The sequence below is a fragment of the Pseudophryne corroboree genome, chromosome 4 (assembly GCF_028390025.1).
Source record: "Pseudophryne corroboree isolate aPseCor3 chromosome 4, aPseCor3.hap2, whole genome shotgun sequence".
In the NCBI taxonomy this organism is placed as follows: Eukaryota; Metazoa; Chordata; class Amphibia; order Anura; family Myobatrachidae; genus Pseudophryne; species Pseudophryne corroboree.
The window spans coordinates 41093502-41119458 of record NC_086447.1 but is presented as its reverse complement, the minus strand read 5'-3'; the positions used below and the strand labels follow the sequence as shown (position 1 = coordinate 41119458).

The 25957-nt window shown below is 46.1% G+C and overlaps 1 protein-coding gene across 24 annotated transcripts in view; it reads left to right on the top strand.

Annotated features, from left to right (window-relative positions):
* OTOF (otoferlin) overlaps window positions 1-25957 on the top strand; it is a 516469-nt gene that overhangs the window by 422904 nt on the left and 67608 nt on the right. For all 24 annotated transcript variants that reach the window (XM_063914989.1, XM_063914999.1, XM_063914996.1 and 21 more), the window contains 6 exons: window positions 5219-5402; window positions 5954-6074; window positions 9703-9803; window positions 19233-19323; window positions 19406-19522; window positions 24082-24234. In XM_063914989.1, the coding sequence (XP_063771059.1) occupies window positions 5219-5402; window positions 5954-6074; window positions 9703-9803; window positions 19233-19323; window positions 19406-19522; window positions 24082-24234 (767 nt within the window). The remainder of the gene's footprint in view (window positions 1-5218; window positions 5403-5953; window positions 6075-9702; window positions 9804-19232; window positions 19324-19405; window positions 19523-24081; window positions 24235-25957) is intronic.

Sequence of the window (25957 nt, the reverse complement as noted above, 5' to 3'; positions counted from 1 at the left end):
CCGTCCATAATTGTATATACCACCTAACCGTGGTTTTTTTTTCTTTCTTTATACATACATACTAGTTACGAGTATACTATCTCTTTATCAACCAGTCTATATATTAGCAGCAGACACAGTACAGTGCGGTAGTTCACGGCTGTGGCTACCTCTGTGTCGGCACTCGGCAGCCCGTCCATAATTGTATATACCACCTAACCGTGGTTTTTTTTTCTTCTTTATACATACATACTACTACGACATCTCTTTATCAACCAGTCTATATTAGCAGCAGACACAGTACAGTACGGTAGTTCACGGCTGTGGCTACCTCTGTGTCTGCACTCGGCAGGCAGTCCGTCCATAATTGTATACCACCTAACCGTGGTTTTTTTTTCTTTCTTCTTTATACATACATAGTTACATAGACATCTCTTTATCAACCAGTCTATATTAGCAGCAGACACAGTACAGTACGGTAGTTCACGGCTGTGGCTACCTCTGTGTCTGCACTCGGCAGGCAGTCCGTCCATAATTGTATACCACCTAACCGTGGTTTTTTTTCTTTCTTCTTTATACATACATAGTTACATAGACATCTCTTTATCAACCAGTCTATATTAGCAGCAGACACAGTACAGTACGGTAGTTCACGGCTGTGGCTACCTCTGTGTCTGCACTCGGCAGGCAGTCCGTCCATAATTGTATACCACCTAACCGTGGTTTTTTTTTCTTTCTTCTTTATACATACATAGTTACATAGACATCTCTTTATCAACCAGTCTATATTAGCAGCAGACACAGTACAGTACGGTAGTTCACGGCTGTAGCTACCTCTGTGTCTGCACTCGGCAGGCAGTCCATAATTGTATACTAGTATCCATCTCCATTGTTTACCTGAGGTGCCTTTTAGTTGTGCCTATTAAAATATGGAGAACAAAAATGTTGAGGTTCCAAAATTAGGGAAAGATCAAGATCCACTTCCACCTCGTGCTGAAGCTGCTGCCACTAGTCATGGCCGAGACGATGAAATGCCAGCAACGTCGTCTGCCAAGGCCGATGCCCAATGTCATAGTACAGAGCATGTCAAATCCAAAACACCAAATATCAGAAAAAAAAGGACTCCAAAACCTAAAATAAAATTGTCGGAGGAGAAGCGTAAACTTGCCAATATGCCATTTACGACACGGAGTGGCAAGGAACGGCTGAGGCCCTGGCCTATGTTCATGGCTAGTGGTTCAGCTTCACATGAGGATGGAAGCACTCAGCCTCTCGCTAGAAAAATGAAAAGACTCAAGCTGGCAAAAGCAGCACAGCAAAGAACTGTGCATTCTTCGAAATCCCAAATCCACAAGGAGAGTCCAATTGTGTCGGTTGCGATGCCTGACCTTCCCAACACTGGACGTGAAGAGCATGCGCCTTCCACCATTTGCACGCCCCCTGCAAGTGCTGGAAGGAGCACCCGCAGTCCAGTTCCTGATAGTCAGATTGAAGATGTCAGTGTTGAAGTACACCAGGATGAGGAGGATATGGGTGTTGCTGGCGCTGGGGAGGAAATTGACCAGGAGGATTCTGATGGTGAGGTGGTTTGTTTAAGTCAGGCACCCGGGGAGACACCTGTTGTCCGTGGGAGGAATATGGCCGTTGACATGCCAGGTGAAAATACCAAAAAAATCAGCTCTTCGGTGTGGAGGTATTTCACCAGAAATGCGGACAACAGGTGTCAAGCCGTGTGTTCCCTTTGTCAAGCTGTAATAAGTAGGGGTAAGGACGTTAACCACCTCGGAACATCCTCCCTTATACGTCACCTGCAGCGCATTCATAATAAGTCAGTGACAAGTTCAAAAACTTTGGGTGACAGCGGAAGCAGTCCACTGACCAGTAAATCCCTTCCTCTTGTAACCAAGCTCACGCAAACCACCCCACCAACTCCCTCAGTGTCAATTTCCTCCTTCCCCAGGAATGCCAATAGTCCTGCAGGCCATGTCACTGGCAATTCTGACGAGTCCTCTCCTGCCTGGGATTCCTCCGATGCATCCTTGCATGTAACGCCTACTGCTGCTGGCGCTGCTGTTGTTGCCGCTGGGAGTCGATGGTCATCCCAGAGGGGAAGTCGTAAGCCCACTTGTACTACTTCCAGTAAGCAATTGACTGTTCAACAGTCCTTTGCGAGGAAGATGAAATATCACAGCAGTCATCCTACTGCAAAGCGGATAACTGAGGCCTTGGCATCCTGGGTGGTGAGAAACGTGGTTCCGGTATCCATCATTACTGCAGAGCCAACTAGAGACTTGTTGGAGGTACTGTGTCCCCGGTACCAAATACCATCTAGGTTCCATTTCTCTAGGCAGGCGATACCGAAAATGTACACAGACCTCAGAAAAAGAGTCACCAGTGTCCTAAAAAATGCAGCTGTACCCAATGTCCACTTAACCACGGACATGTGGACAAGTGGAGCAGGGCAGGGTCAGGACTATATGACTGTGACAGCCCACTGGGTAGATGTATGGACTCCCGCCGCAAGAACAGCAGCGGCGGCACCAGTAGCAGCATCTCGCAAACGCCAACTCTTTCCTAGGCAGGCTACGCTTTGTATCACCGGTTTCCAGAATACGCACACAGCTGAAAACCTCTTACGGCAACTGAGGAAGATCATCGCGGAATGGCTTACCCCAATTGGACTCTCCTGTGGATTTGTGGCATCGGACAACGCCAGCAATATTGTGTGTGCATTAAATATGGGCAAATTCCAGCACGTCCCATGTTTTGCACATACCTTGAATTTGGTGGTGCAGAATTTTTAAAAAAACGACAGGGGCGTGCAAGAGATGCTGTCGGTGGCCAGAAGAATTGCGGGACACTTTCGGCGTACAGGCACCACGTACAGAAGACTGGAGCACCACCAAAAACTACTGAACCTGCCCTGCCATCATCTGAAGCAAGAAGTGGTAACGAGGTGGAATTCAACCCTCTATATGCTTCAGAGGTTGGAGGAGCAGCAAAAGGCCATTCAAGCCTATACAATTGAGCACGATATAGTAGGTGGAATGCACCTGTCTCAAGCGCAGTGGAGAATGATTTCAACGTTGTGCAAGGTTCTGATGCCCTTTGAACTTGCCACACGTGAAGTCAGTTCAGACACTGCCAGCCTGAGTCAGGTCATTCCCCTCATCAGGCTTTTGCAGAAGAAGCTGGAGACATTGAAGGAGGAGCTAACACGGAGCGATTCCGCTAGGCATGTGGGACTTGTGGATGGAGCCCTTAATTCGCTTAACAAGGATTCACGGGTGGTCAATCTGTTGAAATCAGAGCACTACATTTTGGCCACCGTGCTCGATCCTAGATTTAAAGCCTACCTTGGATCTCTCTTTCCGGCAGACACAAGTCTGCTGGGGTTGAAAGACCTGCTGGTGACAAAATTGTCAAGTCAAGCGGAACGCGACCTGTCAACATCTCCTCCTTCACATTCTCCCGCAACTGGGGGTGCGAGGAAAAGGCTCAGAATTCCGAGCCCACCCGCTGGCGGTGATGCAGGGCAGTCTGGAGCGACTGCTGATGCTGACATCTGGTCCGGACTGAAGGACCTGACAACGATTACGGACATGTCGTCTACTGTCACTGCATATGATTCTCTCAACATTGATAGAATGGTGGAGGATTATATGAGTGACCGCATCCAAGTAGGCACGTCACACAGTCCGTACTTATACTGGCAGGAAAAAGAGGCAATTTGGAGGCCCTTGCACAAACTGGCTTTATTCTACCTAAGTTGCCCTCCCACAAGTGTGTACTCCGAAAGAGTGTTTAGTGCCGCCGCTCACCTTGTCAGCAATCGGCGTACGAGGTTACATCCAGAAAATGTGGAGAAGATGATGTTCATTAAAATGAATTATAATCAATTCCTCCGCGGAGACATTGACCAGCAGCAATTGCCTCCACAAAGTACACAGGGAGCTGAGATGGTGGATTCCAGTGGGGACGAATTGATAATCTGTGAGGAGGGGGATGTACACGGTGATATATCGGAGGGTGAAGATGAGGTGGACATCTTGCCTCTGTAGAGCCAGTTTGTGCAAGGAGAGATTAATTGCTTCTTTTTTGGGGGGGGTCCAAACCAACCCGTCATATCAGTCACAGTCGTGTGGCAGACCCTGTCACTGAAATGATGGGTTGGTTAAAGTGTGCATGTCCTGTTTATACAACATAAGGGTGGGTGGGAGGGCCCAAGGACAATTCCATCTTGCACCTCTTTTTTCTTTTCTTTTTCTTTGCATCATGTGCTGATTGGGGAGGGTTTTTTGGAAGGGACATCCTGCGTGACACTGCAGTGCCACTCCTAAATGGGCCCGGTGTTTGTGTCGGCCACTAGGGTCGCTAATCTTACTCACACAGTCAGCTACCTCATTGCGCCTCTTTTTTTCTTTGCGTCATGTGCTGTTTGGGGAGGGTTTTTTGGAAGGGACATCCTGCGTGACACTGCAGTGCCACTCCTAGATGGGCCCGGTGTTTGTGTCGGCCACTAGGGTCGCTAATCTTACTCACACAGCTACCTCATTGCGCCTCTTTTTTTCTTTGCGTCATGTGCTGTTTGGGGAGGGTTTTTTGGAAGGGCCATCCTGCGTGACACTGCAGTGCCACTCCTAGATGGGCCCGGTGTTTGTGTCGGCCACTAGGGTCGCTTATCTTACTCACACAGCGACTTCGGTGCAAATTTTAGGACTAAAAATAATATTGTGAGGTGTGAGGTATTCAGAATAGACTGAAAATGAGTGTAAATTATGGTTTTTGAGGTTAATAATACTTTGGGATCAAAATGACCCCTAAATTCTATGATTTAAGCTGTTTTTTAGTGTTTTTTGAAAAAAACACCCGAATCCGACAAAAAAAATTCGGTGAGGTTTTGCCAAAACGCGTTCGAACCCAAAACACGGCCGCGGAACCGAACCCAAAACCAAAACACAAAACCCGAAAAATTTCAGGCACTCATCTCTAGTATACAGTAGATGCCCTTATTGTGTTGAATTTGAGGTATGGGTGCTAGTTGCAACAAATCTTCAGAAGTCACTCATTTAAGGCCCAGCTCTAATTCCAACCCAGGGTATTGCAGATTGAGCACAAGCTATTGTCTTCTGCAGTCAGCTGGTTTAGTATTGAATGGTTCCACCTTCTTCTCATTATCTCTGATATGATTTGGAGGGATCTGCTGCATAGGGCAACTTTTTATGTGTCATTTTTGTAGGTAACTATGGTAACCAGGTGGATGGCACAACCAGGCCCAGACTTAGGAAGAAGAAGGATGAAGGTGACGGTGGGGACGAAGAGTCAGAACTTCTGCAGAACTCAAGTGAGGATGAAGCTGATGAAGATAGTGAAATGCAGTCCATCTCCTGCTCTCCACCAATGAAGCCATTTATAACAGACAGGTGATCACCATTCCCCGTACAGAACATATGGCCTTGGTTAGCAGTCGCACATGAACAGGGGTGGCTGCCGAGGATCGTCTGGGGTTCTGAGGACCATTATTTGTATACTTTAGATATTTAAAGGATAACTCCACCTAAAGTGGGAAATTCAGCTTTGGGTGGAGCTCATTAAGTTATACAATAATACTGCATAGTGCAAAGCTGGAATCTCGGCGTTCCTCCTGGTCTGATGGTTCCCTGGATGTCTGTTACCACCCAGCGGAGCTCACCACTCTTCGTATGCAGGTAGTGTTGTGATACAAGAGGAGGGGCACTGACAACATAAGAGGACAGATTAAGGGGGAGGGGTACGGACAACGCACTGCGTTTATGTGTGAATTCTATTTATACTTACAGTAGATGCTTCAGCAAATGCTTACACTCTGCGTTGTCTAACCATATGTCCGGGGCAGTCCAGGAAGTTGTATTGTACAGTAGACGCGACGCGTTTCGCAGCCCCATTTCATGTTCTGCAATCAGCGACTTCTCCGCCATTTCTTCTGTGTCTGCAGAAATTACTTCCACTTGCCGTACTTTGACAAGAAGCCGTGTATCTACATTAAAAGCTGGTGGCAGGACCAGAGGAGAAGACTTTACAATGCCAACATCATGGACAAGATTGCCGACAAACTGGTTAGTAATGGTCGCGCTTAATGGACACAATGGGGCGGGAGCTTACCATGAAGCCCTAAACCGGTATATCACAGTAGCAGGGTAATATGAGTAAGGCAGATAACTGGTCCAAGGGCATAATGCATAGGTTCAGCATTGGCACGGTGGGGGCAGATACAAAATGAGGGAAGGATTTGGGGAACACCCAGGAAGGCAGCATGCTGCAGATGGATGGGTGATATTAACAGGGCCCCTCCCCCCCGATTCTTGTGCTCCTTCCAGGCCCATGGGTCCATGGCTGCAATACTATAGTCAGGCCTCAGAAAGTAATAAGGCCTCACACTGTACTCGCAGAGAGCGGCATCAGTGTATGAGGAGATATCTGTACGTAGGTCTGTTATACACCATTAGCTGTCTATTACTGCCGTCACCTTACAGAACCACCCCGCAACGTTTCCCGCGACACCCTGAGCTCATGGCGTGGCAGTCACGTACCATCGCCTCCTAAGCCGCTCTCTCTCACCCCAGACACATTCTGTCATGCTCAGATCCTAATTACAATCCGGCATCCAGTGGACACAGGCTTCATAGTGCTGACACAGACATTGTAGCTGAAGCTAATTACCAAGAAAGTGCAGTGATGTCTAAACCCAGCTACACAGCATTAGTTATTGTGTGGGATCCCCGGGGGAGGGTCTGTAATGGGACTTAGCAGTAGTAGATAATTGTTAGGGAGACCCCTGGGGAGAGGAGCGTTGGTAATTACACGGCGCCGTCGGCTAATAGTCCCACGCGAGGTGGATGTAAAGGAGGATGGGAGGCAGGCATGGAACAAAGTTTTTTTTAACTTTATTTTCATCAGTAGAGTTTAGTTTAATAAGAATTATGTTTTATAGCACCCGTGCACGCTGTAATACTGACCATCGGATGCAGCATCGAAACTTACACCAGACTTAGGGCAGGGGCAGTGTCTCTGTCTGACCGCGGCCTCGTATGGCTGCAGCTGTGCGGCTGGGAACACAGCGCTTGTAATCTGCGTGCGCTACCAGCCTCCTCCCAGGGGCGTACGTCGCTATTCCATGCCATTTCTGATACCGTCTGCCCCCCCCCCCCCCCCCCACGACGCAGCAGCACCTTTGTGCGTGCACTCTGTATAACGCATGCGCCGTATGGGGTTTCCAGAAATGTTGCGCATGCGCGGTTGCAAATAATTGCTCAACTACGTGACCATCGGTGTTGCAAACAGATTGCGTGGGGCTCAGACTCCGGCTCATTACTGTGGTGAATCCCATGCGCTGTAACTCCGACATAGTAACTGATGTATCACAACTTGTCATTTATTCAATCTATCTATGAAGCTCAGACAATGGATAGTGTGCAGGTTACAGTCTCCCGAACTTCCAGAGGCCCCTGACACTGACAGTAGAACATTGGGGCTAATTCAGACCTGAACGCTGTGCTGTGCGTTTTTGCACAGTGGGCGATCAGGTCTGAACTGTACATGCGTTGGCGCTGCAGTGCGCATGTGCATGCCAGAGATGCGATCGGCATCCATTTTGGGGGGCGCGGTCTGAGCAATGCAGGCATGCCCGGAACGTGCAGGGGGTGGGCCGCCGCGGCTGCGTGATGTCACACACAGCCGCTGCAACCAGGGATGCGGCAAGTAACTCCCAGCCTGCCGCAGGAGCTGTGCAGGTAGGGAGCTACTGTGATGTGTGATCACCGCTGTGCGATGCTTTTGTACTTGTGCGGGGGGGGGGGACTGACATGCGGGGCGGGCTAGTCCTGTGCTGGGCGTCCCCCCGCATGTCAGTTTGGATGATCGTAGATGTGATAAATTTAGCACAGCTACGATCAGCTCTGAATGACCCCCATATTATTTCCAGACACCAAGATTAATGCTGCACTCATGGATGGAGATAAAGTACCAGCCAATCAGCTCCTAACTGTCATTTTTCAAACACAGCCTGTAATATAGCAGTTAGGAGCTGATTGGCTGGCACTTTATCTCCATCCACTATATCTCCATTCAAGGCTTAGTAAATAGACCCTTTATTGCCTATTGTTTAACTATGTTAAGTAGGATTTCCCGATGGACGGGATGCCGGCGGTCAGATTACCAACAGCTTGCCCCCTAGTAAACTCCTAACCCTCCTCTGTCCCCTGCCCTACCCCTCCCTTGTGGGTGCCTAACCCTAACTCTCCTGCCTGGTGCCTAACCCTAACCCTCCCTTCCCTGCTGCCTAACCCTAACCCTCCCTTCCCCGCTGCCTAACCCTAACCCTCCCTTCCCCGCTGCCTAACCCTAACCCTCCCTTCCCCGCTGCCTAACCCTAACCTTCCCTTCCCCGCTGCCTAACCCTAACCTTCCCCGCTGCCTAACCCTAACCTTCCCTTCCCCCCTGCCTAACCCTAACCCTCCCTTCCCCCCTGCCTAACCCTAACCCTCCCTTCCCCGCTGCCTAAACCTAACCCTCCCTTCCCCGCTGCCTAAACCTAACCCTCCCTTCCCCACTGCCTAAACCTTCCCCTCCCTTCCCCGCTGCCTAACCCTAACCCTCACTTCCCCGCTGCCTAACCCTAACCCTCACTTCCCCGCTGCCTAAACCTTCCCCTCCCTTCCCCGCTGCCTAAACCTTCCCCTCACTTCCCCGCTGCCTAAACCTTCCCCTCACTTCCCCGCTACCTAACCCTAACCCTCCCTTCCCCGCTGCCTAACCCTAACCCTCCCTTCCCCGCTGCCTAACCCTAACCCTCCCTTCCCCACTGCCTAACCCTAACCCTCCCTTCCCCGCTGCCTAAACCTTCCCCTCCCTTCCCTGCTGCCTAACCCTAACCCTCACTTCCCCGCTGCCTAATCCTAACCCTCCCTTCCCCGCTGCCTAACCCTAACCCTCCCTTCCCCGCTGCCTAATCCTAACCCTCCCCGCTTTGTGCCTAACCCTAACCTCCCCTTTTATGTGCCTAACCCTAACCCTCCCTTCCCCGCTGCCTATCCATAACCCTCCCTTCCCTGCTGCCTAACCCACCCTCCCTGTTCCCTAGCCCTAACCTTCCCGGCCCTGGACGTATTATGATGTCGGTATGTAGACGCCGGCATTGCATCCCGGCGTCGGTATATTCGGGATCCCGTCCGTCGGGAAGTTAACTGCTTCCCGTTTAACTGTGTTAACATTCTCCGGCTTATATATAAAATGATGTTGCTTTAGGCCGGATCTGACAAAGGGGTCTATTCATGAAGCAGTGATAAGAGCGGAGAAGTGAGCCAGTGGAGAAGTTGCCCATGGCAATCAATCAGTGTTGAGGTAACGTTTATAAAGTGCATTCTATAAAATTATACATAGCCGCTGATTGGTTGCCATGGGCAACTTCTCCACTGGCTCACTTCTCCACACTTTTCACCGCTTCATGAATAGACCCCAAAGGCTGGGAGAGCCTAACGCGCTCGGTCTACTATGGCGTATTACACAGGCTCTTCCCACTATGGTCACATTAGAAAGCGGAATTATGGGATTCGTAACAACCTGCAAGACTCATCTAGACTGCAGTTACAGTAGCTACTAATGACTGCATTCAGGCTGTGACTGTGTACTGTGGCATTTGTCCCCATATTGTGTTCCGCACCTGACTCTCCACGTGGCTCCCGCAGGAGGAGGGGCTGAATGATGTCCACGAGATGATAAAGACTGAGAAGGCGTATCCGGAGAGGAGGCTGCGTGGTGTCCTGGAGGAGCTAAGCAGCAGCTGTTTGTGAGTATATATATATACCTGTATAGTATACACTATATACCTCTATCTTTGTATCACTCTTATCAACTGATGATTGCCCCTATATAGTGCCTACTAACTCTCACTTGGGGTGGATTATCAAAAATACAAAGTGTACAGACTGCCTGCTTCCAATTGGGGTATAATATTACAGATCAAGAATGATTGTTGTTTATATTTGTCCTGCGTAAGGGTAGATTATCAAAGGTTTGGGGTATATGGAGTGTCTACAGAGAGGGCAGATATTCACAGGTGTACTATATATGGGCAGTCTAGTTTCATCGGGGGGGGTAGGGCCTTACAGGTTGATGGTGTCTGGTGTGCGTATTACCTCTCAATTGGGACAGATTATCACATGTGGAGAGTATCTGGATAGATTATGACAGAGGTAGAGAGTATCGGGGGTCTACTAGCTCTCAGATGGGGTAGATATCACAGGTAGGGGTATTTAGAGTCTACTAGCTCTCAGATGGGTATATATCACAGGTAGTGGTATCTATAGTCTACTAGCTCTCCGATGGGGATATATCACAGGTAGGGGTATCTAGACTCTACTAGCTCTCAGATGGGGATATCACACAGGTAGTGGTATCTATAGTCTACTAGCTCTCAGATGGTGTATATATCACAGGTAGTGGTATCTAGAGTCTACTAGCTCTCAGATGGTGTATATATCACAGGTAGTGGTATCTAGAGTCTACTAGCTCTCAGATGGTGTATATATCACAGGTAGTGGTATCTATAGTCTACTAGCTCTCAGATGGGGATATATCACAGGTAGGGGTATCTGGACTCTACTAGCTCTCAGATGGGGTAGATATCACAGGTAGTGGTATCTAGACTCTACTAGCTCTCAGATGGGGATAAATCACAGGTAGTGGTATCTATAGTCTACTAGCTCTCAGATGGTGTATATATCACAGGTAGGGGTATCTAGAGTCTACTAGCTCTCAGATGGGTATATACCACAGGTAGTGGTATCTAGAGTCTACTAGCTCTCAGATGGTGTATATATCACAGGTAGGGGTATCTGGACTCTACTAGCTCTCAGATGGGGTAGATATCACAGGTAGTGGTATCTAGACTCTACTAGCTCTCAGATGGGTATATATCACAGGTAGTGGTATCTAGAGTCTACTAGCTCTCAGATGGTGTATATATCACAGGTAGGGGTATCTAGAGTCTACTAGCTCTCAGATGGGGTATATATCACAGGTAGTGGTATCTAGAGTCTACTAGCTCTCAGATGGTGTATATATCACAGGTAGGGGTATTTAGAGTCTACTAGCTCTCAGATGGGTATATATCACAGGTAGTGGTATCTAGAGTCTACTAGCTCTCAGATGGGTATATATCACAGGTAGGGGTATCTAGAGTCTACTAGCTCTCAGATGGGGTATATATCACAGGTAGTGGTATATATAGTCTACTAGCTCTCAGATGGGGATATATCACAGTAGGGGTATCCAGAGTCTACTAGCTCTCAGATGGGGATATATCACAGGTAGGGGTATCCAGAGTCTACTAGCTCTCAGATGGGGTATATATCACAGGTAGGGGTATCTAGAGTCTACTAGCTCTCAGATGGGGTATATGTCACAGGTAGGGGTATCTATAGTCTACTAGCTCTCAGATGGTGTATATATCACAGGTAGTGGTATCTATAGTCTAGTTAGCTCTCAGATGGGGTATATGTCACAGGTAGGGGTATCTAGAGTCTACTAGCTCTCAGATGGGGTATATGTCACAGGTAGGGGTATCTAAACTCTACTAGCTCTCAGATGGGGTATATATCACAGGTAGGGGTATCTAGAGTCTACTAGCTCTCAGATGGGGATATATCACAGGTAGGGGTATCTAGAGTCTACTAGCTCTTAGATGGGGTATATGTCACAGGTAGGGGTATCTAGAGTCTACTAGCTCTCAGATGGGGTATATGTCACAGGTAGTGGTATCTATAGTCTACTAGCTCTCAGATGGGGTATGTGTCACAGGTAGGGGTATCTAGAGTCTACTAGCTCTCAGATGGGGATATATCACAGGTAGGGGTATCTAGAGTCTACTAGCTCTTAGATGGGGTATATGTCACAGGTAGGGGTATCTAGAGTCTACTAGCTCTCAGATGGGGTATATGTCACAGGTAGGGGTATCTAGAGTCTACTAGCTCTTAGATGGGGTATATGTCACAGGTAGGAGTATCTAGAGTCTACTAGCTCTCAGATGGGGTATATGTCACAGGTAGGGGTATCTAGAGTCTACTAGCTCTCAGATGGGGATATATCACAGGTAGGGGTATCTAGAGTCTACTAGCTCTCAGATGGGTATATATCACAGTTAGTGGTATCTAGAGTCTACTAGCTCTCAGATTGTGTATATATCACAGGTAGGGGTATCTAGAGTCTACTAGCTCTTAGATGGGGTATATGTCACAGGTAGGGGTATCTAGAGTCTACTAGCTCTCAGATGGTGTATATATCACAGGTAGTGGTATCTATAGTCTAGTTAGCTCTCAGATGGGGTATATGTCACAGGTAGGGGTATCTAGAGTCTACTATCTCTCAGATGGGGTATATATCGCAGGTAGGGGTATCTAGAGTCTACTAGCTCTCAGATGGGGATATATCACAGGTAGGGGTATCTAGAGTCTACTAGCTCTCAGATGGGGTATATATCACAGGTAGTGTTATCTATAGTCTACTAGCTCTCAGAAGGGGTATATGTCACAGTTAGTGGTTTCTATAGTCTACTAGCTCTCAGATGGAGATATGTCACAGGTAGGGGTATCTAGAGTCTAATAGCTCTCAGAAGGAATTGTCATAGGTTTGGGTATCTAGAGTCTACTAGCTCTCAGATGGGGTATATGTCACAGGTAGGGGTATCTAGACCCTACTAGCTCTCAGATGGAGAGCTGTCACAGGTAGGGGTATCTAGACTCTACTAGCTCCCAGATGGGGATATATCACAGGTAGGGGTATCTAGAGTCTACTAGCTCTCAGATGGGTATATATCACAGGTAGTGGTATCTAGAGTCTACTAGCTCTCAGATGGTGTATATTTCACAGGTAGTGGTATCTATAGTCTCCTAGCTCTCAGATTGGGTATATGTCACAGGTAGTGGTATGTAGAGTCTACTAGCTCTCAGATGGGGATATATCACAGGTAGGGGTATCTAGAGTCTACTAGCTCTCAGTTGGGGTTAATGTCACAGGTAGGGGTATGTAGTCTCTACTAGCTCTCAGAAGGAGATATGTCACAGGCAGGGGTATCTAGAGTCTACTAGCTCTCAGATGGGGATATATCACAGGTAGGGGTATTTAGAGTCTACTAGCTCTCAGATGGGGTATATATCACAGGTAGCGGTGTCTAGAGTCTACTAGCTCTCAGATGGGTATAAATCACAGGTAGTGGTATCTAGAGTCTACTAGCTCTCAGATGGGGTATATGTCACAGGTAGGGGTATCTAGAGTCTACTAGCTCTCAGATGGGGTATATGTCACAGTTAGTAGTATGTATAGTCTACTAGCTCTCAGATGGGGTATATGTCACAGGTAGGGGTATCTAGAGTCTACTAGCTCTCAGATGGGGTATATGTCACAGTTAGTGGTATCTAGAGTCTGCTAGCTCTCAGATGGGGATATATCACAGGTACGGGTATCTAGAGTCTACTAGCTCTCAAATGGGGATATATCACAGGTAGTGGTATCTATAGTCTACTAGTTCTCAGATGGTGTATATATCACAGGTAGTGGTATCTATAGTCTACTAGCTCTCAGATGGGGTATATGTCACAGTTAGTGGTATCTAGAGTCTACTAGCTCTCAGATGGGTTATATGTCACAGGTAGGGGTATCTATAGTCTACTAGCTCTCAGATGGGGATATATCACAGGTAGGGGTATCTAGAGTCTACTAGCTCTCAGATGGGGATATATCACAGGTAGGGGTATTTAGAGTCTACTAGCTCTCAGATGGGGTAGATATTACATGAAGAGGGTACCTTCTATCTTTTATAGTGTCAGATTGGGCAGATATGAAAATTAGAGGGTATTAGGTGTCTACTAGCTCCACCAGACACCCTCTACCTGTAATATCTACCGGCTCTGAGTGCTGGTAGACACTAGATACCCTCTACCTGTAATATCTACCCCAGAGGTTTCCAAGCGTGGTCCTCAAAGCACCCCAATGGTCCAGGTTTTAAATGTATCCATGCTTGGCCACAGGTGACTTAATTAGCATCTCAGTCAATTTGATTTAACCATCTGTGCTGGGCCATGGATATACCTAAATCCTGGACTGTTGGGCTGCATTGAGGACCGTGTTTGGGAACCTCCGATCTACCCGATTTGAGGGCTGGTAGACACTAGAAACCCTCTACCTGTAATATCTACTCCATCTCAGGGTTGGTAGACACTAGAAACCCTCTACCTGTAATATCTACCCCATATGAGGGCTGCTAGGCACTAGATACCCTCTACCTGTAATATCTACTACATCTGAGGGCGGGTAGACACTAGATACCCCCTACCTGTAATATCTACCATATCTGAGGGCTAGTAGACACTAGATACCCTTTACCTGTATTATCTACCCCATCTGAGGGCTGGTAGACACTAGATACCCTCTACCTGTAATATCTACCCCATCTGCGGGCTGGTAGACACTAGTTACGGCTGCACCTGGTTGCTCCCTCATTACAGTGACAAATGACCAGTGCAGGGAGTATGTACGGGTTTGTGCTATCGGCTCTGTCTGACACATGACTTATTAAAGTAATTTGGGTAAAGTAAAACTTTCTCTTCTAGAACCGGTGACATTTAATCAGCAGTTTCTGGTACAATGAGACCACAATTCATAGTTCTTGTGTCTGAGGAAACGTAATGTTACTCATTATATGAGGAAACATCATAGCGTGGGTCAGCGTGTTCAATGCCGCGCTGCCATCCTGGTGCCGTTACAGCTTCTACTGCCATTAATTAAAGGAACTGAGGGCTGACCTCCGGGGCTTCTGTAGAAGAGAAATAAAATATCAATCGTTGGAAAAGGGAGCGCCTAGTAACAACAGCTGCCAGCGAAGCGGAAAGATGAAATAACAGCCTGAGCAAGGCAGAACGGGGGCTTTAATAATTCATACAGCCGTACATCCTGGTTTCTTATTGATTTATTGCTGCAGTAAGTCTGAATGATCCAGTGGATTGATGCAATGGGGTCAGGAAGGAGTATATTCCTTTTAATCTAAACACACTCTGGGGTTGATTCATAGCTCCAAAAGTGTTCTGTAAACCTGCCCGTCGCTACCCCAAAACGCCAGCAGCATTTGGAGCACTGAGGGGAACATCGCAGCCTCACATCTCCAGTGCTTTGGAGATGTGCATATACACCAGGTTTATATCAATTATTATTATTATTATTACCAGTTATTTAAATAGCGCACACATATTCCGCAGCGTTTTCCAGAGAACATTTGGCCATTCACATCAGTCCCTGCTCCAGTGGAGCTTACAATCTATATTCCCTACCACATGTACACTCACACACACATTCACGCTAGGGTTAATTTTTTATTGGGATCCAATTAACCTACCAGTATATTTTTGGATTGTGGGAGGAAACCGGAGTACCCGGAGGAAACCCACGCAAGTATGGGGAGAATATACAAACTCCACACAGTTGGGCCATGGTGGGAATCGAACCCATGACCTCAGTGCTGTGAGGCAGTAATGCTAACCATTACACCATCCGTACTGCCCAATCTCTGAAGTAGGCCCCAAGAGAAAAAAGCACTGCCGTAAGGGGATATAACAGCAGATGGGATGGATATATAGGGAAGGGGCACTAGACTGCACACCCTAACTACAAGTAATGAGAGGTGGTACAGATGGAGCCTCGCTCATCTAGCCTTTTCTGGTGCGCCATGGTGCACCAAGGCTTATTAGCATAAACCTTTCATCTATTGTTCTCAGATGCAATACAATACAGAGAGAACAGTACAGCAGGGGATTAAGTCATTACAGCAGGGGATTAAGTCCGACAGCACTGGCTCAATTAAACCTGTTAAAGGGATAGATGAGCAGGGCTCCATCTGTACCTTGCTGAGACCTGTAGTGCCACACACAAAGAGAAAGAATGCAGGTGCACTATCTGTAATACATTTTGCAATAAATTTTGCAATCAAACAGAGGCTTTTCGCATTATATTAGCCTAAATTACAGGTTTACCGACCACATCACGGTAACCTCACAGTCAGGTAAGTCCCGAATATTCTGAGGGTTCAGGTCTAGTCCCAAAACCTACCCAAAGGCATCACACTAGTGAGGAAAGTGAAGTGTGTGTGAGAAAGTCCGACAGATAAGAGCAGCTACTGCGTGTGTCGGGAGTGTCACAGGGGTGAAAAATAAATGTGTGACAAATGTTACATGTATAAAAACAAGAAAAAGCAAAAGTGTTTTTTCCACGCAGCCTAAGGGCTATTAGTAACAAGACCTGTACACTATATGGTAATAGAAAATTTAGAGATCTTGGTTACATATATTTTGCAAAAATTATGATAAGCCTCCAGTGTGTTAATAGTGGGGTCCGCACCCTGGACTTATAGTTAGTATTAGGGACCTCCAGTAATAGAGACGCCTTGAATTGGCCTGTGTCAGGTTGTCAGGATTCCGATTTAGTCTGTTCCCGGAGGGGGCACTAGTGGGTCAGTGTTGGAATGACGTATGAGACGTGGAGGTTGCATAAAGAGTCCTGCGCACATGCACTGAGGTTTATTAAACATAAAAGTCACAGAGAAATGATATAGCAGTGGATGATAACTTAGAACTGGCAGTAACAGATGAAATAATAAGCAGTAACTGAATCCAAGGTAATAATCAAAAGTCTCTGGCAACACAAATATAGAAGATAACTTGATGACTGAATGCAAATGGTTTCAAGCAAAACAAAGTCTCTGGTAACAAACGTAGAATAATTTGGTAACTGGATGAAAATGGTTTAAAGCAAAACAAAGTCTCTGATAACACAAATGAGGAATGAAGATAACCTGATAACTGAATGCAAACGGGTTTGAAAAATATAAGGTCACTGGTAACTGATTGATGCAAACAGAACTTCGGTATTTGTAAGAAGCACACAGTCTCTGTAACATAAAAGTTCTTTTAGCCAAGCAAGGCCCAGGCAGGAGACAGTCCTAACTCAGCATGTTTGTTAAGTGCTGGATGCAATACACAGAATGGAATGCTGGTAACAAGGTGCATAGATTAGGCAAAGAATAACACCTGAGGAGAGTCTCTTACTGCTGTTGAACTGTGGCTGGAGTCTGGAGCAAGCAGGAGAAATGCAGGATGATGTATGGAATGAAATGATGAGAGGAACCACTGGAGACTGGAACACGGGGAACCACTGGAGACTGGAACACGGGGAACCACTGGAGACTGGAACACGGGGAACCACTGGAGTCTTGACACACCAAATGTGACTCGTTGTCCAAGGCAATGTGAATGAGCTAGGAACTGGAGTTTATACACCTTGCTCTGTGATGATAGGATGAATCTCTGTGAGAACACACCCTCCAGGATTGGGTGCCCAGATCAGCTGAGAGTTAACTGGAGCTGGTGATTAACCAGGAGAATGATTCTGTAGACAGTTAATGCAATGCACTGCTGGTTGCTGGCTGGGATCAGTAGTGCACCGGGAGTTAATGCTGTTTAACTAGAATCACTGTGTACTCCAGGCTGCTGGCTGAAACCAGTGATTACCAAAAGATAGAACTGGTTAGGTGGAGCACAGTGAGCTGTGGGCTGCAGGAGACTGAAGACTGGAACTGCTGGGACCTGTAGTTCCACAGGTCCAATTCTCAGGGAATACTCTGAAAACAGAGGACTGAAGCCAGGAGATGCCTGTTCACTGGAAGTGATGCAATGGAGAATGCGGATTCCTGACAGCCTGGAGGCTTTTCATATTTTTTGCAAAATATATGTAACCAAGATCTCTAAATGTTCTATTACCATATAGTGTACAGGTCTTGTTACTAATAGCCCTTAGGGTGTGCGTGGGAGAAACCCTTTAGTTTTTTTCTTGTCTAGAACAACCCCCTCCCGCAGCTCCAGAGGAATGTTACCAGTTTGATTTGAGCAATTTGCCATCATATATTGCATACATAAAAACATAAAATAAAAGTGCTAGAGAGGGCTAAAGTAAGTATTATATTGTGATGTCCTGGTGCAGCCCAGTCAAAGCAATCCAGGGGTCCCACGCCTCAAACTCCACCCTACAACTGGCATATTATTTAGATTTATAGGTCTTACCTTAATTGTGCCTTGTTCAAATGTGCAGATGGTGCTGGGTTTCTTATATAAGAGGTATCAGTGACAGGTGGGGAGTGGGGGGGGGGGGGGGGGAGATGCTACTCTAGGCTGAATGGGCCTCGTGCCTTCAAGTGTACATATAAATACACAATATAGAAAATATAGGGGGGGGGGGCTAGACTGTGCCCCCTAACTGCAAGTGATGAGAGGTGCTACCTTGCTGAGACCTGATGCAGAGAAAGAATGCAGATGGGATGGAGCATGGGCAGGTCCGGATTGCCCATCTGGCACTCCTGACAGAAGGGCCGATGAGCTGGTCCAGCCACACAGAGAGGCCGGGCTGGCCGAGCAGCTCAACCTTCCAGCACTCTGCTCAGCTACCCGGAATAGAGAGACGGGTGCGTGCCATGAGGTCAGGCCCCTGTGACTTGCGGCACGCCCCCATGAGCCATGACTACGCCACCTATTCCTGCGCGCGCTTAGATGCCAGGGCTGGATAGCAGCCCCCTGCCTGTCCCTGAGCATGGGTAGTAATGGTCAGAATTGCAGCACAGTTTTGTAATAATCAAGCTTCTGCGGTGAAATATGTGGCTCTGCAGGTGTGTGGTTCCGTGACATGAATGAGCGCAGGTCATGTATTATTACGTGTATATATTAGAATCCTGCGCACGTGCCCAGCACAGACAGTACTGTGCAGCCTAAATCCAGCTGCAGCATGTGTAGTGAAAAGTAATAATAATAACTTTGAAGTCCGTGATGTTGTGACGCAGGCGCCGTTGGGGGTTTCAGAATTTTTTGTGCATGCACAGTTGCAAAAAATTGATCAGCTACAGTATGTGACCATGGGCGCAGCGTGCGGGTTGTGTATGAGTCCAGGCCGGTATGTGTTGGTTTGTGCATCTGGCGGACATTGTACACTGTCTTCTGTTGGGATCAGTATGAAGGAGCATTTATCACTTGTCCCAGTTATGTTGGAGTAGCTGTTTTCAGATATACTGTGTATGTCCTCCTATACCCCGCGCACATCCTTATGATATCTATCCCTTGTACTATTGCACATATAGTATATACAGCATGCAGAATGACTTTGTTACTAATAACTGCTTCCTCTGCAGCCGCTTTGTCACCCTGGCTAACAAGGACCAGAACCAGAACGGTCGCACCAAGCTGGACCGGGAGCGACTGAAGTCCTGCATGAGAGAGCTGGTAACTGCTGCTGCATATGTGCCGCCGGTACTGCCCCTATACATTGTGTGCTGCATTCTCACTCCTGTGTGTACACCTATAGGAAAACATGGGCACACAAGCCAAGACCATGAGGTCCCAGGTGAAGAAGAACACGGTGAAAGACAAACTGAAATTAGTCCAGAACTTCCTGCAGAAACTGCGCTTCCTGGCGGATGAGGTGAGCGATTCCCCTATACATGAATATAGGTGACTCCAGCATATGCTGTAGGCGGGCTGTGTTATATATGTGACATTAGTGTGTACTGTAGGTGGGCTATGTTATATAGGTGATGTCAGCATATGCTGTAGTTGGGCTATGTTATATAGGTGATGTCAGCATATGCTGTAGGTGGGCTGTGTTATATAGGTGACATCAGTGTATACTGCGGATGGGCTATGTTATATAGGTGACATCAGCATATGCTGTAGGTGGGCTGTGTTATATAGGTGACATTGGTGTATACTGTAGGTGGGCTGTGTTATTTAGGTGACATCAGTGTATACTGTAGGTGGGCTGTGTTATATAGGTGACATCAGGGTATACTGTAGGTGGGCTATGTTATATAGGTGACATCAGCATATGCTGTAGGTGGGATATGTTATATAGGTGACATCAGTGTATACGGTAGGTGGGCTGTGTTATATAGGTGACATCAGTGTATACTGCAGGTGAGCTATGTTATATAGGTGACATCAGTGTATAATGTGGGTGGGCTGTGTTCTATAGGTGACATAAGTGTATACTGTAGGTGGACTGTGTTATTTAGGTGACATCAGTGTATACTGTAGGTGGGCTGTGTTATATAGGTGACATCAGTGTATACTGTAGGTGGACTGTGTTATATGGGTGACATCAGTATATGCTGTAGGTGGGCTGTGTTGTATAGGTGACATCAGTGTATACTGTAGCTGGGCTATGTTATATAGGTGACATCAGTGTATACTGTTAGTGACCGTGCTCTATGGGTTATGTCAGTGGGAGACTTATACTGTATAGCTTATGGTAGTATATAGTATGTTATCTAAGTGACCTTATACTGTATACTGTGATTTGGCTATGTTATATAGCTGACATCAGTACAGTATATATGGTGGTTGTGCTATGTTATATAGGTGACATACTACAGTATATACTGTGGTTGTGCTATGTTATATAGGTGGCCTCAGTACAGTATATACTGTGGTTGGGCTATGTTGTATAGGTGACCTCAGTACAGTATATACTGTGGTTGGGCTATGTTGTATAGGTGACCTCAGTACAGTATATACTGGGGTTGGGCTATGTTGTATAGTTGACCTCAGTACAGTATATACTGTGGTTGGGATATGTTGTATAGGTGACCTCAGTACAGTATATACTGTGGTTGGGCTATGTTGTATAGGTGACCTCAGTACAGTATATACTGGGGTTGGGCTATGTTGTATAGGTGACCTCAGTACAGTATATACTGTGGTTGGGCTATGTTGTATAGGTGACCTCAGTACAGTTTATACTGTGGTTGCGTTATGTTGTATAGGGGACCTCAGTACAGTGTATATTGTGGTTGGGCTATGTTATATAGATGACCTCAGTACAGTATATATTGTGGTTGGGCTATGTTGTATAGGTGACCTCAGTACAGTATATACTGTGGTTGGGCTATGTTGTATAGGAGACCTCAGTACAGTATATACTGTGGTTGTGCTATGTTATATAGGTGACCTCAGTACAGTATATATTGTAGTTGGGCTATGTTGTATAGATGACCTCAGTACAGTATATACTGTGGTTGGGCTATGTTGTATAGGTGACCTCAGTACAGTATATACTGTGGTTGGGCTATGTTGTATAGCTGACCTCAGTACAGTTTATGCTGTGGTTGGGCTATGTTATATAGATTACCTCAGTACAGTATATATTGTGGTTGTGTTATGTTGTATAGGTGACCTCAGTACAGTGTATATACTGTGGTTGGGCTATGTTATATAGGTGACCTCAGTACAGTATATACTGTGGTTGGGTTATGTTGTATAGGTGACCTCAGTACAGTATATACTGTGGTTTGGCTATGTTGTATATGTGACCTCAGTACAGTATATACTGTGGTTGGGGTATGTTGTATAGGTGACCTCAGTACAGTATATACTGTGGTTGTGCTATGTTGTATAGGTGACCTCAGTACATATAGGTTACCTCAGTACAGTATATACTGTGGTTGGGCTATGTTGTATAGGTGACCTCAGTACTGTATATACTGTGGTTGGGCTATGTTATATAGGTGACCTCAGTACAGTATATACTGTGGTTGGGCTATGTTATATATTTGACCTCAGTACAGTATATACTGTGGTTGGGCTATGTTGCATAGGTGACCTCAGTACAGTATATATTGTGGTTGGGCTATGTTGTATAGGTGACCTCAGTACAGTATATACTGTGGTTGGGCTATGTTGTATAGATGACCTCAGTACAGTATATACTGTGGTTGGGCTATGTTGTATAGGTGACCCCAGCACAGTATATACTGTGGTTGGGTTATGTTATATAGGTGACCTCAGTACAGTATATACTGTGGTTGGGCTAAGTTATATAGGTGAACTCAGTACAGTATATACTGTGGTTGTGCTATGTTATATAGGTGACCTCAGTACAGTATATATTGTGGTTGGGCTATGTTGTATAGATGACCTCAGTACAGTATATACTGTGGTTGGGCTATGTTGTATAGGTGACCTCAGTACAGTATATACTGTGGTTGGGCTATGTTGTATAGGTGACCTCAGTACAGTATATACTGGGGTTGTGCTATGTTATATAGGAGACCTCAGTACAGTATATATATTGTGGTTGAGCTATGTTGTATAGATGACCTCAGTACAGTATATACTGTGGTTGGGCTATGTTGTATAGGTGACCTCAGTACAGTATATACTGTGGTTGGGCTATGTTGTATAGGTGACCTTAGTACAGTTTATACTGTGGTTGGGCTATGTTATATAGATTACCTCAGTACAGTATATATTGTGGTTGGGTTATGTTGTATAGGTGACCTCAGTACAGTATATACTGTGGTTGTGCTATGTTATTTAGGTGACCTCAGTACAGTATGTACTGTGGTTGGGCTATGTTGTATAGGTGACCTCAGTACAGTATATACTGTGGTTGGGCTGTGTTGTATAGGTGACCTCAGTACAGTATATACTGTGGTTGGGCTATGTTGTATAGGTGACCTCAGTACATATAGGTGACCTCAGTACAGTATATACGGTGGTTGTGCTATGTTGTATAGGTGACCTCAGTACAGTATATACTGTGGTTGTGCTATGTTATATAGGCGACCTCGGTACAGTATATACTGTGGTTGTGCTATGTTATATAGGTGACCTCAGTACAGTATATACTGTGTTTGGGCTATGTTATATAGGTGACCTCAGTACAGTATATACTGTGTTTGGGCTATGTTATATAGGTGATCTCAGTACAGTATATACTGTTGTTGGGCTATGTTGTATAGGTGACCTCAGTACAGTATATATTGTGGTTGAGCTATGTTATATAGGTGACCTCAGTACAGTATATACTGTGTTTGGGCCATGTTATATAGGTGACCTCAGTACAGTATATACTGTGTTTGGGCTATGTTATATAGGTGACCTCAGTACAGCATATACTGTGGTTGGGCTATGTTGTGTAGGTGACCTCAGTACAGTATATATTGTGGTTGGGCTATGTTGTATAGGTGACCTCAGTACAGTATATACTGTGGTTGGGCTATGTTGTATAGATGACCTCAGTACAGTATATACTGTGGTTGGGCTATGTTGTATAGGTGACCTCAGTACAGTATATAATGTGGTTGGGCTATGTTATATAGGTGAACTCAGTACAGTATATACTGTGGTTGGGTTATGTTATATAGGTGAACTCAGTACAGTATATACTGTGGTTGGGCTATGTTATATAGGTGACCTCAGTACAGTATATACTGTGGTTGGGCTATGTTGTATAGATGACCTCAGTACATTATATACTGTGGTTGGGCTATGTTGTATAGATGAACTCAGTACAGTATATACTGTAGTTGGGCTATGTAGTATAGGTGACCTCAGTACAGTATATACTGTGGTTGGGCTATGTTGTATAGATGACCTCAGTACAGTATATACTGTGGTTGGGCTATGTTGTATAGGTGACCTCAGTACAGTATATACTGTGGTTGGGCTATGTTATATAGGTGACCTCAGTACAGTATATACTGTGGTTGGGTTATGTTGTATAGGTGACCTCAGTACAGTATATACTGTGGTTGGGCTATGTTATATAGGTGACCTCAGTACAGTATATACTGTGGTTGGGCTATGTTGTATAGGTGACCTCAGTACAGTATATACTGTGGTTGGGCTATGTTGTATAGGTGACCTCAGTACAGTATATACTGTGGTTGGGCTATGTTATATAGGTGACCTCAGTACAGTATATATTGTGGTTGGGCTATGTTGTATAGATGACCTCAGTACAGTATATACTGTGGTTGGGCTATGTTGTATAGGTGACCTCAGTACAGTATATACTGTAGTTGGGCTATGTTGTATAGGTGACCTCAGTACAGTATATACTGTGGTTGGGCTATGTTGTATAGGTGACCTCAGTACAGTATATATGTGCTAACAACTCTGAATAACCCCCAATGAAGCGATGCGCGAGTTTCTCTTCCCCGTGTACGTGTACCAGTGACTGTGTCGCCGTCTCCCCCGCAGCCGCAGCACAGTATCCCAGACATCTTCATCTGGATGCTGAGCAATAACAAACGCGTGGCCTACGCCCGCATCCCCTCCAAGGACATCCTCTACTCCATTGTGGACGAGGAGACGGGAAAGGACTGTGGGAAGGTCAAGTGCGTCTTCCTTAAGGTCAGTGACAGGCTTCAGGTGGGCTCAGGTCTGGGAATTACAGCAGACAGAACAAGGACCCACCAGTGGGGCTCATTCTACGCTAGCGCCCCACAGTATGTTATGCCGGTGTATGTGCGCTGTAGGACGCAGTGTATGTACACACTACAGATGGAGTAGATGCAGGGGAAATGTGTGACACATTGGGGTTGACGCTGAGTGGACGCAGATGGCGAGTGCTTGCATACAGCGCAGCTGCGCACTTACACATCACTGCGTATCTCCCTCCTATATGGATCTCCGTTAGATCTGTCTTTCCATGGATTTGGGAGTTTTGGGGCAGTGACATTGCTCTGACTTGTAGGATTGTCCTGGGCGTGTAGCCAAAGCGCGGTGCAATCCTGGGTCATACGCATGGTGAGGGGAACCCTGTGTCTGACCCCCGCATCAGCCCTACAGAGTCTCACATTAGAACAAAGCACTGACTCCGGCTTACGCTACTAGTGTGTGACGCAGAATCAGCCCCACCATCTCTGCTGATGCTAATTCACTGATTGGCTGGGCTAAATGCTTCAATAAAGCTCACCCCATCTGCATAATATTTTGCTGTCAGCGCAGTAGTGACTCCCCATGGCTATATTCCTGGTGGCCCCCTTTTTGCCCAGGTCCCACAATGGTGACACAGGTGTAAGATGATAATATATATTGCACAGTGCAGAGCACAAGGGTTAATGCCTGCGAGTCACGGCGAGAGCAGTAACGCTGGGTCAGTCCTGTGTGGGCGCCGTAATTCCCTCATTTGCAGCTCTGCACACACAGCATCCTGAGGACTTCTATCTGTCTGTATCGCATCATCACCAGGCCTGATATATGACCTCTATTAGTGTGGGCAATGCAGCAGGTCACCTACGTGCTCCCTCCCATCCACATAACTCAGCCAGTCTGCACTGGGAACACTGGGAGAGGTGACTCTGCTGCTACAGTACAGACGTGCAGCAATATCCGCCACACGTGGGGCTGGTGTTACACCCGCTGCGTATTTCTGCCGCTGGGGCATTTGCAGCAGCGGCCCTTTCTGTAGTATGTCACTACAACATGTGTGTATAGAGATACAGCATTTACATTGTATGTCACTACAACATGTGTGTATAGGGATACAGCGTTTACATTCAGGCCAATGGGCCTGGAGCTCAATATTTCTTTCTTAGATGGATAGATAGATAGATAGATAGATAGATAGATAGATAGATAGATAGATAGATAGATAGATAGAGATAAAGAGAGATAGATAGATAAATCGATAGATATAGAGATAGAGAGAGAGAGAAAAAGACACACACACACACACACACACACACACACACACACACACACACACACACACACGATAGATAGATAGATAGATAGATAGATAGATAGATAGATAGATAGATAGATAGATAGATAGATAGATAGATGTAGTGACAGACAGACAGACAGACAGACAGACAGACAGACAGACAGACAGACAGACAGACAGACAGATAGATAGATAGATAGATAGATAGATAGATAGATAGATATGGATAGAGAGAGAGAGGTGGATAGCTAGAGAGGGAGAGAGAGGGAAAGATAGATAGATAGATAGATAGATAGATAGATAGATAGATAGATAGATAGATAGATAGATAGATAGATGTAGTGATAGACAGACAGACAGACAGACAGACAGACAGACAGACAGACAGACAGACAGATAGATAGA